The 17,403-nt window shown below is 44.4% G+C and overlaps 1 protein-coding gene across 2 annotated transcripts in view; it reads right to left on the reverse strand.

Moving 5' to 3' along the window:
- LOC137431340 (transcriptional coactivator YAP1) overlaps nucleotides 1–17,403 on the reverse strand; it is a 56,576-nt gene that overhangs the window by 20,606 nt on the left and 18,567 nt on the right. Inside the window, exons 3-4 of one of the 2 annotated variants that reach the window (XM_068122572.2) lie at nucleotides 8,863–8,964; nucleotides 8,504–8,634 (exon numbers count right to left, since the gene is read on the reverse strand). In XM_068122572.2, the coding sequence (XP_067978673.2) occupies nucleotides 8,504–8,634; nucleotides 8,863–8,964 (233 nt within the window). The remainder of the gene's footprint in view (nucleotides 1–8,503; nucleotides 8,635–8,862; nucleotides 8,965–17,403) is intronic. The other variant, XM_068122580.2, reaches the window with a different exon arrangement.

Raw genomic sequence — 17,403 nt, forward strand, 5'->3', positions numbered from 1 at the left:
AACTCCGGAAGCCGTTCGCTTTGGACCAAACCATTGCATGTAAATAGAGGGGGGGGATTGTCACCACTCGCAAGCCGTTCGCTTTGGACCAAACCATTTCATGTAAATAGAGGGGGGGGGATATAATTTTAGATATAGATATAGTACGGGCATGCCCTAGTCTATCTATAATTCCAGTAATCTCTGTCTGTCTGTCTGTACGTCTGTACGTTTGTCTGTGACCGCTGTTTCTCGACAACCACGGGTCCGATATACTTTTAACTTGCCAGGTATATTGCTGGGGACCCGAGGATGTGCCTTTTCAAGGTTTCATATTAATCGGACAATTACTTACCGAGCTATGTCCAAAAAACGATTCAACCAATCAGAGAGCAGCGAACGATCGCGTGTGCCGAACGTGGCGGGCACACTCTGCCTCGGATGGCACATTTGAGAGCGTATTCATTTATTTCACGTTTGCAAACTATGTTGGCGTTAAACTATGTTTTACAACTAATAAAAACGAATTTGCGATTCATTCGCTTTCCTGCGCGTTTGTGCACGCGATGGCGATTTCTTTACCAAACTCCGGAAGCCGTTCGCTTTGGACCAAACCATTGCATGTAAATAGAGGGGGGGGATTGTCACCACTCGCAAGCCGTTCGCTTTGGACCAAACCATTTCATGTAAATAGAGGGGGGGGATATAATTTTAGATATAGATATAGTACGGGCATGCCCTAGTATATATAGATGCATTAATGTAATGTATTGTAATGTGAGTAACCGTGGAATTGCCCACATATTTATTATGGAATCAACAATATATTGGCAATATGCCTATTGTGGTTAAACTTAAACAACCAATCACACCACTCACACACACGACAAGTGTGCCGGAGAGCACTCTCATATTCAATACACCTTGTTAATCGAGTGTTAATGTAAACAGCATTTGCCTTACCAGTTATTCATAACAGATGTGCAGCCTCAACATCTACAAATGTGCGAGACGTACAATTGGCTACCGAGCTTATCCTATACCAATGCCTATGTTTCACCGCATTCCATGGAAGTGTTCAAAGGTCAAATAATATAATTATGAAAAATGCCAACGCAGAGCCATCCAGAATGTCAAGCACTGTTGTGACTTGTGTCTGATTGCTAAAAATAACTTGTTTTGGGTTTAAATATTTGATATTATTTTCTGGTTACTTTTCCCCCAAACCAGAAATTTTTGATGGCTTCTACTCTTTCCAATGTATTTTTTTAAAATCAGGATGCCACTCAAAGGATCCTCATCACTTCAGGGCAATAAACAAAGTACAAGATAAGATATACTTTGATGAATGTTGCAAACCAGTGAATAACTGAGTAAGTAGTAAAGGACATCACGTTCAAAAGATAGCAACCCGCGGAATTATAAAAACCACAGAAGCCCAAACAATTGGAAAACATTTTCCGAGAACAAAAACTCAGGCCTGGCTTATTACGGGTGTAATAAACAATTTGGATACGAATTTTATGATTATACGTCGATCACACATGTCTCATCCATGTTCCATATGCAGAATAGGTATACTGAAGGACACAATGCAAATGTCATGCACCTGTTCATCTTTTTAAAATGGCTAAGACTTAGAATGCATGCGTCTCTTAGACTCCTTAGCGGGTGCCGCATCATGCATCCTATCGATTTTTATTGCAATAACGGAGTATCCATGTACACCTGAAATAAATGTCAAAATCTCCAATTATGAATGTTAATGGACAGTACTTCAGCAATGGGAAGTTACTTCAGGTGAAATGTTATGCCAGATTTCATTATTTATGGAACCATGACATAACAACTTACTACAGACTTCATATCTCGCTCCACACTCACCCCAGCCTGCACTCACTCCACACACCTCACTGCCTGCACTCACTCCACACACCCCACTGCCTGCACTCTTGCTCTGCCCACACCACTACCTACACTCACTCTGCCCTCCCCACTGCCTATACTCGATATCTCGCTCCACCTTCACCCCTGCCTGCACTTACTCCACACACCCTACTGCCTGCCCTCAATACAACCACCCCACTGCCTAAACTCTCACTCTGCCCTCCCCACTGCCTGCACTCTTGCACCACCATGACCAACTGCCTGCACTCTCACTCCACCATGACCCACTGCCTGCACTCTCACTCCACCATGACCCACTGCCTGCACTCTCACTTCACCATGACCCAATGCCTGCACTCTCACTTCACCATGACCCACTGCCTGCACTTTCACTCCACCTTCACCTCTGACTGCACTCACTCCACTCTCATGCCTGCCTGCACTTGGTCCACCCTCAACCCTGCCTGCACTCACTCCACACACCTCACTGCCTGCACTCACTCCACACACCCTACTGCCTGCACTCTCGATCTGCCCACACCACTACCTACACTCGCTCTGCCCTCCCCACTGCCTATAATCGATATCTCGCTCCACCTTCACCCCTACCTGCACCTACTCCACACACCCCACGGCCTGCACTCTCGCTCTGCCATGACCCACTGTGCCTGCACGCTTGCTCTGCCATGACCCACTGCCTGCACTATCCCTCTGCCATGACCCACTGCCTGCACTCTCGCTCCACCATGACCCACTGCCTGCACTCTTGTTCTGCCCTCTGCACTGCCGACACACAATATCCCACTCCACCCTCACCCCTGCCTGCACTCACTCCACACACCCCAATGCCTGCCCTTACTTTGCCCTCCACACTGTCTGCACGCTCGCCCTGCCCTCCCCACTGCCTGCACTTGCTCCACCATCACCCCTGCCTGTATTTGCTCCACCTTCACCTCTGCCTGCACTCACTCCACCCTCACCGCTGCCTGTACTTGCGCTACCCTCACCCCTGCCTGCACTCACTCCACCCTCACCCCTGCATGCACTCACTCCACCTTCACCCTTGCTTGTACTTGCTCCACCTTCACCTCTGCCTGCACTCGCTCCACCCTCACCCCTGCCTGTACTCACTCCACCCTTACCCCTGCCTGAACTCACTCCACCCTCACCCCTGCCTGCACTCGTTCCACCCTCACCCCTGCCTGCACTCGCTCAACCCTCACCCCTGCCTGCACTTGCTCCATCTTCACCTCTGCCTGCACTCTCTCCACCCTTACCCCTGCCTGCACTCACTCCACCCTCACCCCTGCCTGCAGTCGCTCCACCCTCACCCCTGCCTGCACTCACTCCACCTTCACTTCTGCCTGCACTCACTCCACCCTCACCCCTGCCTGTACTTGCTCCACCCTCACCACTGCCTGCACTCACTCCACCCTCACCCCTGCCTGCACTCACTCCACCCTCACCCCTGCCTGTACTTGCTTCACCTTCACCTCTGCCTGCACTTGCTCCACCCTCACCCCTGCCTGTACTTGCTCCACCTTCACCTCTGCCTGCACTCACTCCACTCTCACACCTGCTGCACTTGGTCAGCCCTCACCCCTGCTTGCACTTCCTCCACCTTCACCTCTGCCTGCACTCGCTCCACTCTCACCCCTGCCTGCACTTGCTCCACCTTCACCTCTGCCTGCACTCACTCCACTCTCACCCCTGCCTGCACTCACTCCACTCTCACCCCTGCCTGCACTCACTCCACCATCACCCCTGCCTGCACTTGCTCCACCTTCACCTCTGCCTGCACTCACTCCACCTACCCCTCTGCCTGCACTCACTCCACCATGACCCATGCCTGCACTTGCTCCACCTTCACCTCTGCCTGCACTCACTCCACTCTCACCCTTGCCTGCACTTGCTCCACCTTCACCTCTGCCTGCACTCACTCCACTCTCACGCCTGCCTGCACTTGCTCCACCTTCACCCCTGCCTGCACTCCTCACTCCATTCTCACGCCTGCCTGCACTTGGTTCACCCTCAACCCTGGCTGCACTCGCTCCACCATGACCATTGCCTTCACATTTTTGCATCAATGCTATTGAAAATGCTTGATATAAATATTGCAGTGGCATTCATTTGGTTTATTCTGCCATTAAATGTTAAGTAGAATTTCTCCTAAGCAAGGGAACTTATTTGTATTTCATGTGTTAATTGTGAATCTGCATTCTTTTAAGTGGTTTTTAAAGCTCAAATCTATTTCTTTGTCAGCAGCATATAGTAGTTAAAATCATTAGCAGTTGTGGCCTATACAAATGTGGTTACACAGTTAATATCCTCTCCCTCCTAATACAATAAAAAAACAACTTAATAAGCACATGAGGTGACATGGAAATGGACACATAGGACAGATAACAGTAAAGGTAATCAATGGATAACAGTTAGATAAGCCAAATCCAGAATTGTATCAACAGATTTGGAGGTCATTCTTTCAGAGCAGAAATAAACAGGGACCAGAAGGATTTGATGTGATACTTTTTATTTGTGATGAAATCGATGAAATCAAAATTCAATGAACGCACCAGAGTTCAAAACCCAGATTAAGGAATAAGACAAAATATAACCACTGTGTTTAGAAAAAAAAGTCAAAGATGAAAATCGATGAAAATTGATTTTTGGGTTTCTAAGTATATCCAGAAAATAAATTGCCAATTATCACAAGTGATCAAATAAAGAGGTGCTGTTCTTGCAAAACTAAAAACAGGTCTTTGAGGTGTTGCTTGATTGAATCTAATACAGAAAAAGGAAGAGAGCAGCATTTGCTGCTTCAAATGTCACCAAGGCAAATGGTAGACCGAGTGTAGGTAAACACTTGGTGAGCTCACCGGAGATAGGTGTCCACTATTCTGCCAAACGTTATTTCTGCCAAACGTTTATTGAATCCAACTTAATATCATTTGCACTTAAAAGTGTTGTTTTAATAGAAGCGATGTTGATCTTTCAGACTCACCTTAATTCCAAATGGCATAAAGGCTTTATGAGCCGTATTCTCCGACCATTACGTCAAGTAGGGCAAGCCAAAGTGATTGAAACCAATATTAATTTAAAGTAGGGATTTCATCCATCATTTCAAAAATTCTCTCTCTCTCTCTCACTCTCTCTCTCTCTCTCTCTGTCTCCCTCTCTCTCTCCGTCTCGCTCTCCCTCTCCCTCTCCCTCTCGCTCTCCCTCTCGCTCTCCCTCTCCCTCTCGCTCTCCCTCTCGCTCTCCCTCTCGCTCTCCCTCTCGCTCTCCCTCTCGCTCTCCCTCTCGCTCTCCCTCTCTCTCGCTCTCCCCCTCTCGCTCTCGCTCTCTACCTCTTCCTAACTCTCTCTCTCTACGTCTCACTCTTTCTACCTCTCTCCCTAACTCTCTCTACCTTTACCTCTCTCTCTACCTCTCCCTCTCTCTACCTCTTTATCTGACCTATCCCTCTACCTCTCTATCCCTTTCTCTCCAACCTTTCTCTACCTCTTTCTCCTACCTCTCTCTCTATATAGTCTATACCCCTCTCTTTACCTCTTTCTCCTACTTCTCTCTCTCTCTCTACCTCTTTCTCCGACCTATCCCTCTACCTCTCTATCCCTTTCTCTCCTACCTCTCTCTATATAGTCTATACCCCTCTCTTTACCTCTTTCTCCTACCTCTCTCTCTCTCTCTCTCTCGCCCCCTTCTGGCTGTTGTGATTTGGGTGTGGGGTCATGGCCGCCGTATGCAGCTGCTCTGTTTTGTGGTGAGTCTTCAGTGTATTGTTTTTGGCCCAACAGCTCCCCATCCCTTCCCTCTATTCCTGTTACATCCTATGTGCCTCTGGCATTTTATCTGGTTTTCTACTCCTTTGTGTTTGAGAGAAAGATTGAGAGCGGGCCTATTTTGGGTGCAGCCTACCCATTTTGACGACGCTTTGTAAGCTTTGTTTATGCTTATAATGCGTTTTAGGTTTTCATTTTAGCTTGATTTATTTAAATTTTGATACCTTCTTGTGCGGTTTGGACAGGAAGGGGGCGATAATATCGCCGACATGGCGAATGCACGCTCTCGATGTGAGGGTTTCGAGGGTTTAACCCGGAAGGACGCGTTTGTGTGTGTGCCTCCCAACAGAGTTCCTGTCGAGGACATTATCCTCGCAGTTGGGAATATTATTGGCGATGAAAATATACGTGCTTGGGAGTTTGATGCCTTATCCATGAGGCCATTGAGACAACACATTTGATTTGGGTAATAATATTTTGAAGAGTTATAAAGTGTATATATACATAAATAAATATTTTTTATATGTTTATTTATGTATATATTTTTATATATTAAATTTTAAAGTAAAATTATGGCACTTAGGTGGAATTTGTTTTGAAAGCTATTAACTAGACCGATCGGCCGATGTATATTCCAAGTTTCAGCTAGTTTCAATGTATAGCCCTTAGAATATGAACGCCAACACATTTTGGGTGGACGGACAGACGGAGACAGACAGACACCAACGTGAATTCGAGGGTTTTCTTAATAAAACTCAAGAATGCCGAAACAGACGTTGCTGAAATTTGGAACATATTTCCTCAACGTACAAAGCATTTACTTCTGAAATTTGCAGGTGATTTCGTCCAGTAGAATCCGAGAAAGGAATCTTCAGTCCCCATGTTAAAGCTACATGCAGAGAAATGATCCCATATAAAGGGAGGGGCACTTTGTGCCTCCCTTCGATTTTATCTTCTTAACCTTTACTATTATTTTAGAGATTTATCTCAAAGGTTGTTTTTCTTTTTCAGACACAATGTAAATATTGGTCGACCTTAGCTGCATATGAAAGAATAAGAATAGCGAGATAAAATGAACACAAACATGAAGAAGTACATCATAATTCCACTCATTTCCTTTGTCCTGTATGTGATATGTAACCCCATAATGTCAAAGTCAAATTTATTTTTTTAGAAATTTATTCAAAATAACTTAAAATAAAATACATAAATATCCAATTTACATAAGTATTCAACCGCCTGAGTCAATACTTCGTAGAAAGGCCTTTGGCAGCAATTACATCTTTGAGTCTTCTTGGGTATGTCTGTATCAGCTTTGCACATCTGGATTTGGGGAGTTTCTCCCATTCTTCCTTGCAGATTTGCTCAAGCTCTGTCAAGTTGGATGGAGAGCGTCGGTGAACAGCAATCTTCAGGTCTTTCCACAGATTCTCAATGTGATTCAAGTCTGGGCTTTAGCTGGGCGTCTCAAGGACTTTCACATTCTTGTTCTGAATCCATTACAGTGTTGCTTTGGCTGTATGCTTGGGGTCATTGTCCTGCTGGAACATAAATATTCACTGCAGTCTAAGATCTTTTGCACTATGTAGCAGGTTCTCCTCAAGGATTTGTCTGTATTTGGCTTCATTCATTGTTATTCATTTTGCATTCAGGCCATAGAATTCAATTTTCGTCTCACAAGACCACAGAATATTTTGCCTCATGCTCTCAGTCTTTCACGTGCCTTTTTTCGAACTCCAGGTGTGCTATCATGTGCCTTTTTCTCAGGGTCCCTTCCGTCTGGCCACTCTCCCAAAAAACCTCTCCCATAAAGCCTATATTTGTGAGGTGTTGCACAGACTGTTGTCCTTCCAGCAGATTCTCCGATATCAGCCACAGGACTCTATAGTTCTGTCAGAGTGGTCATTGGGTTATTGATCACCTCCGTGACCAAGGTCCTTCTTGTCCGGTTACTCAGTTTGGTCGGACGGCTAGCTCTAGGAAGTCTGGATAGTTCTATGTTCTTTCTATTTCCTAATGGAGCTCACTGTGTTCTTGGGAACTTTCAACACTCTAGAAATTGTTTTATACTCTTCCCAATTCTATCTCGGAGGTCTACGGACAGTTCCTTGGACTTCATGGTCGAGTTTCTGCTCTGACATGCACTCTCAGCTGTGGGACCTTATATAGAAAGGTGCGTCTAAATCATGTCCTATCAATTGAATTGGCCACAGGTGGACTGCAATCAAGTTGTAGAGACATCTCAAAGATGATCAAAAGAAATTGGATGCACCTGAGCTCAATTTGGAGTGTCATAACATTTGAATACTTATTGACTCAAGACATTTCAGTTTTTCATTTTCAATGATCTTGTAAAAAATTTCAAAAATAAATAAAAATCCACTTTCACATTATGGGATATTATGTGTAAATCAGTGAAAAAAAAATCTCAATTTAATCCATTTTTAATTCAGGTTGTAACAACAAAATGTGAAAAAAGTCAAGGGGTGTGAATACCCTCTGAAGGCACTATCTACAAGCCTTCTGAGAACACAGCTTAGATGTTTAGAGTTTTGTTAAAAGTAATGATGTTGGTGGACATTTAAGTATCTGATAAAGTTCAAAGCACACTGAACTTTCATAATGAAGCAAACTTATGGTTGTTATTCATATACAGATGTCGATGAGTATTCAACATTTCTCACCCAAATATAACGAACAATTTCAAGACAAAAGGAAACAGAGAAGACTTTCCAGTCATATGGATGTGCCCAAAAAAAAAACAACCATGGATATTGGATATGCCAGAATAAAACATGGGTATGCCAAAAAAAACATGGATATGCCAGATGTCAAACCGACCCTTTCCCTCTCACCTGTTCCATCAGTTCTTGCTCTCTCAACCTTATCCTTTCCTTCTCTAGTTGCACCTTCTGCAGCCGCATCTGGTGCTCCCCTATTAAATCTTGCTCAGTGCGTGAAACTCCAGTTCGAGGAAGCTGTTGGCCTGAAACATGGAGATTAAAGCATATTTATTTAATTAAAGTTTCAACAAGAACAACTTTTTGCACATATTGCAATTGCTTCATAATGGTGCTGACGTTAACACAATGTGCTTTAAATTTTGACTAAAACCCGCTGATTAAATGGGCCAAACATATGATTAGTGGCGTTGAATAAGATCTGCATATCGAATAAAACCTAGAAGCTCTGTGCAACTTGAAGTTCACACTACCATAACGTGGGTCGAGCCATGCTGTTGTCTTGGTTTTATGGTTTATGAAATAAGACTCGCCCTTAGGTGTCACTGCTTTCTCCCACTCTGCTGGCAATGGCCCTGTGCATACGCAGACATGTCATTGCAGATTGAAGAAAACAGCAGAATTAAAAAAAAATAAAAAACAACCAATTGAATAAATAAGATATTATATATATATATCTATATATATATATATATATGTATATATATATATATATATATATATATATATTATAAATATTATATATATATTTGTGACCTATATTATACATCTTACTATAATTCACCAAATGTCTGTCTGTCTGTCCGTTCGAAGGTACCGTAAAAACTGCTGAACCGATCGCAAATATATTTTCGGTGGGTAATCCTGGGATCCCCAGGAGTAAAATAGGCTATTTAGTTTTCCCAATTTCAGCTTTGGTCTCCAGCATTCTCAAGTTTGGACTCCCACATAACATTCGCATTTGCATGACGTTCATTGTTCTCATTGTGACGTCTTCTTACTATAATTCACCAAATGTCTGTCTGTCTGTTTGAAGGTACCGCAAAAACGGCTCAACCAATCGAAACGATATTTTGGGTGGATAATCCTGGGATCTCCAGGAGTAAAATAGGCTATTTAGTTTTTCCAATTTCAGCTTTGGTCTCCAGTATTCTCAGGTTTGGACTCCCGCATAACATTCACGTTCGCATGACGTCCATTGTTCTCATTGTGACCACGAGGAACGGTACCCGCCCTGCGGGCGGGGCTTCAATTGGGAGGCCCAAATGAAAAGGCTAAATATCGGAAATTGAAGGCTTTTTTTCTTTTAAACGATTTATATAAACATCCGTTAAATCTCGATCGGTGCAGTCGTTTGTGCGGCATCCGGAAAAATAACGTCATGCGGGAGCAAGTATCAGCAGGATGTGGCAGTATGGGAGTCCACGTTTGCACCGATCGCTGCACCGTGTGCCGCACAAACGGCTGCAACGATCGCTGCATGGCTGCATCGATCGGATGTGGCATGTAGGAGGATCTGCACTTCGGCATGAAGGAGGATCAGATCTAACAGATCGCTGTCTCCATCAATCTTGCCAAGACCGTAACACCTATCGGCTCAAAATCCTTTTAACTGTTGATTTGGGACAGTTCAGTGACACGTAACTGTTATTATAGTAAGATACTGTTTAGATTTTGATGATTTGCGTGTTATATGATTCAACGGATGTTTATATGAATCGTTTAAAATAAAAAAAGCCTTCAATTTCTGATATTTTGCCATCGCCATATGCAGATTCGCCACGGTCCCACGATCGATGTTTCTATACGTGAAAATACCCGTTTGTTTGCGACCGGGTACGTTTTTCATGGAGGTCCTTCACAAACTTGCTGTCCATGTCTGACGTGCGACTGAAGGTGCTACAGGAATGTGGAATTTATTGGTTTCATGCTTTAGCATTCACCGTGTCTGCATTGCCAGTTTGCTTCTGGCCTCCCACCCGTGCTACGCACGGGTATTTCTCCAGTATATATAATATTATATACAGTTATAATATTATATACAGACAGTTATAAGAAACGCCCACTTGAGGTTGTTTCTGCCAAAGGGGGCAATACCACCGATAAGAGCCAAGGGTGTACTTACTTTTTCCACATGCGAAATTTGCATTTATGTTTATTTAATTTATACAATGGACTACAAAATGTAAATGTTTCATGATATTTGTTATATTATATCACCTTTATCTATCAATATTGTTGAAATGAAGATCAAATAGCTGTATGTTGAAATATGTTGAAAAAGTCAAAACTTTACATGGGGTGTACTTACTTTTTCATGTGACTGTATATAATTATTATATATACAACATGACCAAAAGTATGTGGACACCCCTTCGAATTAGTGGATTCGGCCGTTTCAGCCACACCCATTGCTGACAGGTGTATATAATCAAGCACACAGCCATGCAATCTCCATAGACAAACATTGGCAGTAGATTTGGGCCGTACTGAAGAGCTCAGTAACTTTCAACATGGCACCATCATAGGATGCCACCTTTCCAACAAGTCAGTTCGTCAAATTTCTGCCCTGCTAGAGCTGAGCTGGTCAACTGTAAGTGATGTTATTGCAAAGTGGAAACGTCTCGGAGCAACAACAACTCAGCCACAAAGTAGTAGGCCACACAAGCTCACAGAACGGGACTGCCGAGTGCTGAAGCGCGTGGCACGTAAAAATCGTCTGTCCTCAGTTGCAACACTCACTACCGAGTTCCAAACTGCCTCTGAAAGCAACGTCAGCACAACAACTGTTTGTCTGGAGCTTCATGAAATGGGTTTCCTTGGCTGAGCAGCCGCACACAAGCCTAACATCACCATGCGCAATGCCAAGCGTCAGCTGGAGTGGTGTAAAGCTAACCGCCATTGGACTCTGGAGCAGTGGAAACACGTTCTCTGGAGTGATGAATCACGCTTCACCATCTGGCAGTCCGACGGACTAATCTGGGTTTGGCGGATGCCAGGAGAACGCGACCTGCCTGAATGCATAGTGCCAACTGTGAAGTTTGGTGGAGGAGGAATAATGGTCTGGGGCTGTTTTTCATGGTTCGGGCTTGGCCCCTTCGTGCCAGTGAAGGGAAATCTTAACGCCACAGCATACAATGACATTCTAGACAATTGTGTGCTTCCAAATTTGTGGAAACAGTTTGGGGAAGGCCCTTTCCTGTTTCAGCATGACAATGGCCCGGTGCATAAAGCGAGGTCCATACAAAAATGGTTTGTCGAGATCAGTGTGGAAGAACTTGACTGGCCTGCACAGAGCCCTGACCACAACCCCATTAAACACCTTTGGGATGAATTGGAACTCCGACTGCAAGCCAGGCCCAATCGCCCACAATGAGTGCCTGACCTCACTCATGCTCTTGTGGTTGAATGGAAGCAAGTCCCAAAAGCCATGTGCTAACATCTAATGGAAAGCCTTCCCAGAAGAGTGGAGGCTGTTTTATCAGCAAAGGGGGGAACAACTCCATATTAATGCCAATGGTTTTGGAATGAGATGTGTGATGTTCAGGTGTCCACATACTTTTGGTTATATAGTGCATATATATATATATATATATATATATATATATATATATATATATATATATATATATATATATATATACATATACACAGACTTGGCATTTAATATGGATTATTTTTTTTGTGGGGGTGAACTTACTTTTCAAGATGACTTAGAACCAAAAGTTCATTGGAATTATGTTGAAATTATTCTAGATTTTGTTAATGTGACCTTTAAAAGAAACAAAAACCACATTTGACATTTCGAAACAAATAAATTGATCCTTGAAAGTGATGTAAACTGATATCGAACTCAATTCATGGACAGTACTGTGTTAAACTTCTGTACGTTATCCAGAAGTATTTCTTTATTTTGCACATTAGCCAAATTTTTTTTGAACAAAAACAAAAGTTAAATTACGACTGGGATTACGGTCAGTAAAATTACATTTCAGTACTTCGTGTAACCCCCACGAGCATTCAGGAGAGCACGTACACGTTGAGGCATGCTGTTCACGAGATTTGCCAAGGTTTGGACAGGAATCGCTTGCCATGCAGTGACAATAGCCTGCTGCAATTCACGCACAGAGGTCGGCTGCTGGTCCAAGTGGTCGATTTGACTCGTTAATTCTGCCCACAAGTTCTCTATCGGATTCATGTCCGGGGACATGGCAGGCCACTCCATATGCTCTACACCACGGTCAGCAAGAAAGTGTTGGATCATGCGAGCACGATGAGGCCGTGCATTGTCATCTTGGAAGACAAAGTTTCCTCGAAAGGCTGCACAAGCAAATGGAAGCAATGTTTCTTCCAGAATGGCCCTGTACTTGAACTGGTTCAGGTTTCCATTCAGAACAACCAGGTCAGTTTTGCCCCCTGCATGAAAAGCAGCCCAAACGGTCACCCCACCACCTCCAGCTTGGACTCTTGGCACTATACAATCTTTGTTGTAGCCTTCATGCACTTGTCTGCGCACTCGGACGTGGCCATCTTGACGATAGACCAGAAATCTGGACTCGTCACTGAAGATCACGTGATTCCAGTGTCCTGGCTGCCATTGACGGTGCTCTCTGGCCCACTGCAATCGGCGCTGGCGATGTTGGTCTGGTCAGGCGTGGCTTTCTCAGGGGACGCCTGGCACGATAGCCTGCTTGAACCAGTCGTTGGTTGACTAGCCTTCTGGATACAGGCACATTTGTCAGTTGCTGCCAATCAGCCCTAAGCCGATTAGCTGACTTGGTACGGCCATTGCAGACTAACCGGTGCAGTTGGCGATCGTCCCTCCTTGTGGTTCTGCGGGGACGTCCTGGCCTCGGTATTGGAGTAGGGACACCCCTCTGAGCATTTCATTTCAGGATCTTTGACACCTGACCTTGAGTGATGCCATACTGCCGAGCAATAGCACGCTGTTTCATGCCGGAATTTCGTAAAGCCACCACTCCATGACAAACAGCATTGTCGAGTTGACGGACCATCTCCAGAGGAAGCGGCAATAACTTTTGGAGACATGCAGCAGTTGTTTTCCACAAATACAGAACGCAAAAACCCTTGTATACCCGACTGTGAAGCCAATCATCAAATGCACCTGTCCATACATTTTGCCACGCCACCTGTGATATTTTTTTTTTTTTTTTTTTTTTTTTTTTGTTGTATACTGAATCGAGGCTTGTGAAAGAGCTAACATTTACTTCACAAACAAATCAACCAGACAAACAAAACACACAAAAAGAGGGAGCGGAAAACAAGATGGGGAGAGAAGGGGAAGCACACAAACACAACATTTGAGAGCAGGGAGATGTGTGGAAGGGAGAGGGCTTGGGGGGAGGAGGCGTGGGAAGGGGGGGGGGGGTGGAGGGAGAAGTATAAAACACAAAGACACCAAGGACTTCCAGGACAGAAGTTGGTATTTCAAAAAAGTGGAATTGGGGTGAAATTAGCGGGGGTAGAAAAGATCAAGGTTTTGGATGGGGGAAGATAAGAGATGGTGGTGAACAGCAGTTTTAAAGACCTGGAGGGTGGAGTGGGATTGAAGAGAGTGAGGGAGTTTGTTCCAGAGGCGGGAGAAGAGAGGAATGAAGGAGTGAAGGTGAGCAGAGAGTCTTGATTTTGGCAGTTTGACCATAAGAGGGTTGCAGGCAGATCTTGTGCGACCTGTAGGAATATTTGAGGGACAGAGCCCAGAGAGAGCTGGGGGGGCAAGGCCAGAGAGGAGTCGGTAGAAGATGGAAAGACCACCAGCCTGCCTGCGGTGAGTGAGTGAGAGGCCCTTGGAGTTAGCTTCATCGCAGGAGATTCCAATGATTCTGAATGCTTTGGTTTCAACAGCGTGAAGACGAGCTAGGTGTGAGGCAGGAGCACCAGCCCAGAGGGGAGAGCAGTATTCCATTGAGCTGCGGATGAAAGCCTTGTATGTGGTGAGGAGCTCAGGTGTGCCAAGGAAGGACTTTGCACGACGGAGGATGCCCAGTCGGCGACTGGCTTTGGAGGCCAGATTTGAAATGTGGTTTTCCCAGGAAAGATCATGGCAGATAGTGAGACCCAAAAGCTTGAGTGACAGAACTTCTTGGAGAGGATTATTCAGAAAGTGGATGGGAGGGTTGTCCAGTCGGTCGTTTCGGAGAGACATCGTAAGAGTGTGAGATTTGTCAGGATTTAAAGACATGTTCCACTTGTTTGCCCAGTCTGTGATTTTGTCCAGGTCTGCAGAGAGTGAGGAGGCAGCAGACTGCCAATCTGAGGGATGAAGAATGGAGCAACAGAGAGTAGAGTCATCAGCAAAGAGATACAGAGGATTTTCAAGAGAGTCAGAGAGATCATTGCTGAAGACCAGAAAAAGCACAGGGCCCAGAACACTGCCTTGTGGAACTCCAGCCTGAACAGGAAGAGGAGATGAGAGAAACCCATTCAGGGCCACACGTTGACTACGACTAGAGAGGAAGTCCGCCAGCCATGCGTGGAGATTTCCATTGATACCAAAAGAGGAGAGTTTGGTGAGCAGAGCGGGGTGCCAGACCGTATCGAAGGCACGTGATATGTCAAGGGAGACTGCTCTAATTTCCTGTTTGGCATTGAGGACCTCCATCCATTGTTGAGAAAGCAGAAGCAGCATGTCCAGAGTAGAGTGTCCAGGTCTGAAACCAAATTGATGATCAGAGATCAAGCCATTGGAGAAGAGGAAAGATTTCATATCTGAAGCAATGATGGATTCCATGACTTTGCTGATAATTGGGAGAAGGCTGATTGGTCTGTAGTTGCTGGGATCTGTTTTTACACCTTTTTTGTGCAAAGCGGTGATGTTGGCAGATTTCCAAGCAGATGGAAGATGACCTTGAGCAAAAGAGAGGGTGAAGAGAACAGAGAGAGGGAGTGAAAGAGCGGAAGAACAGGATTTTAGGACCCGTGGGCTGATGCCGTCAGGTCCAGTTGCAGAATCCGAGTCGAGGGTTGACAGAAACTTTTCCACCTTGTCAGGAGGAAAGGACACAGAGTCCAGGAGCAGCTGGGTATGACTGGGTACGGTGGGTACAGAGAGGGATGGGTTTGGGACAGAAGATTTAGAGGCAAACACAGAGTTGAGGCATTCAGCTTTTTCACGCACGGAGTCAGCCGTGTGGCCATTTGAGGTGAGGGAGGGGATGGAGGGGGAACAAACACCAGAAACAGATTTGACCAGATGCCACCAGGATTTGGAAGAGGGAGACAGATAAGAGAGTTCGGTCCTGAGAACAGAGAGATATTGTTTCCTGGCTCCCCTGAGGGTGGACACACACTTGTTTCGGGCTTTGTGAAAGGAAATGAGATTTCCTTCCGTTGGATTTGCTTTCCAGGAGACGAAAGCAAGTTGTTTCTGGGCAATAGCCTCACCACAAGATTCCGTGTACCATGGACGGGAGGAAGGGTAAGACAACAGAAGACGAGATGGGATAAATCTGTGCATGAAAGAGAGCAGTTTGCTTTGGAAGAATTCCCAGGAAGAATTTATGTCAGAGGCAAGCCCTTCATCATATAATCCCAAAAAGCCCTTCATCATATAATCCTGTTGTTGACTTCTTGCTGCGACAGACAATCAGTGAAATGGTTCTTTTAACAAAGAAATCACCAAAGTGTAAAATAAACTCACCAGATTGATATACTGAGTTAAGAAAGTAAACCCAAGTCAAGAAAAAAAAATATTCCATATTAAATGCCAAGTCTGTGTGTATATATATATATATATGTTATATGTTATATATATATATGTTATATGTTATATATGTTATATGTTATATATACAGTGGAACCTTGACTTACGAGTGCCCCAACTTACGAGTTTTTCGAGATACGAGCCGTCGCTCCGGCAGTTTATTGCTTTGAGATGCGAGCCGAGATCCGAGTTACGAGCTTTCGCCACCCGGTCACGTGGTTATCTTGCCGTTCAAGTACGTATCTCTGTCGTATAGCGCTGCATTTTTTTTTTCGCATTTTGGTTATTTCGAGTTCACGCCGCCAGGTGGGTTCTGGTCACGTGGTTATCTTGCCGTTCAAGTACAGTACGTATCTCTGTCGTATAGCGATGCATTTTAGTTTTCGCATTTTGGTTATTTCGAGTTTACGCCGCCAGGTAGGTTCTGGTCACGTGGTTATCTTGCCGTTCAAGTACAGTACGTATCTCTGTCGTATAGCGATGCATTTTAGTTTTCGCATTTTGGTTATTTCGAGTTTACGCCGCCAGGTAGGTTCTGGTCACGTGGTTATCTTGCCGTTCAAGTACAGTACGTATCTCTGTCGTATAGCGATGCATTTTAGTTTTCGCATTTTGGTTATTTCGGAAAATTTCATTTTCATGTCGAACATTTCATGTTCATGTTCATGTTCATGTTTTCATGTTCATGCCATGCCAGGCCACAACTTGTTCAGAGTGCCGGCGATAGCTCGCCTTCTCTTTGTGGAAAACACGGTGAGATCCTTAACATCCAACAACTAATGGGACGCAAATGGGGCGCCCAGTTTAGCGGTACACACATTGATGAATCACCCTGCCTGTGATTCACCCATGACAGGTTATAGCTGGGTCGGGATTCAAACCCAGGCTGGACAGTTTAGACTTTAGAGTCAAGTGTGCGTACCTCCAGTCCAGGCCATCCTGCCAACTTGTATGCTGCATACAGGTGAAATATAAAGCGCGAGATATTTTTATATATACTGCATATTTTAAAAAAAATTGGTGTGGTTTTTGGCGGGCTGGAACGGATTAATAGCATTTCAATGCATTTTAATGGGGAAATTTGATTTGAGATACGAGCAATTTGAGTTACGAGCTCGGTCACGGAACGAATTAAACTCGTAAGTCAAGGTTCCACTGTGTATATATATATATATATATATATATATATATATATATATATATATATATATATATATATATATATATATATATATATACTGAAACGCAAAAGAAACTTACCACCTTTGAAACCTTTAAATATCAACAATAA

Source organism: Myxine glutinosa, chromosome 1 (assembly GCF_964187855.1).
Source record: "Myxine glutinosa chromosome 1, kmMyxGlut1.1, whole genome shotgun sequence".
NCBI classification, from domain to species: Eukaryota; Metazoa; Chordata; class Myxini; order Myxiniformes; family Myxinidae; genus Myxine; species Myxine glutinosa.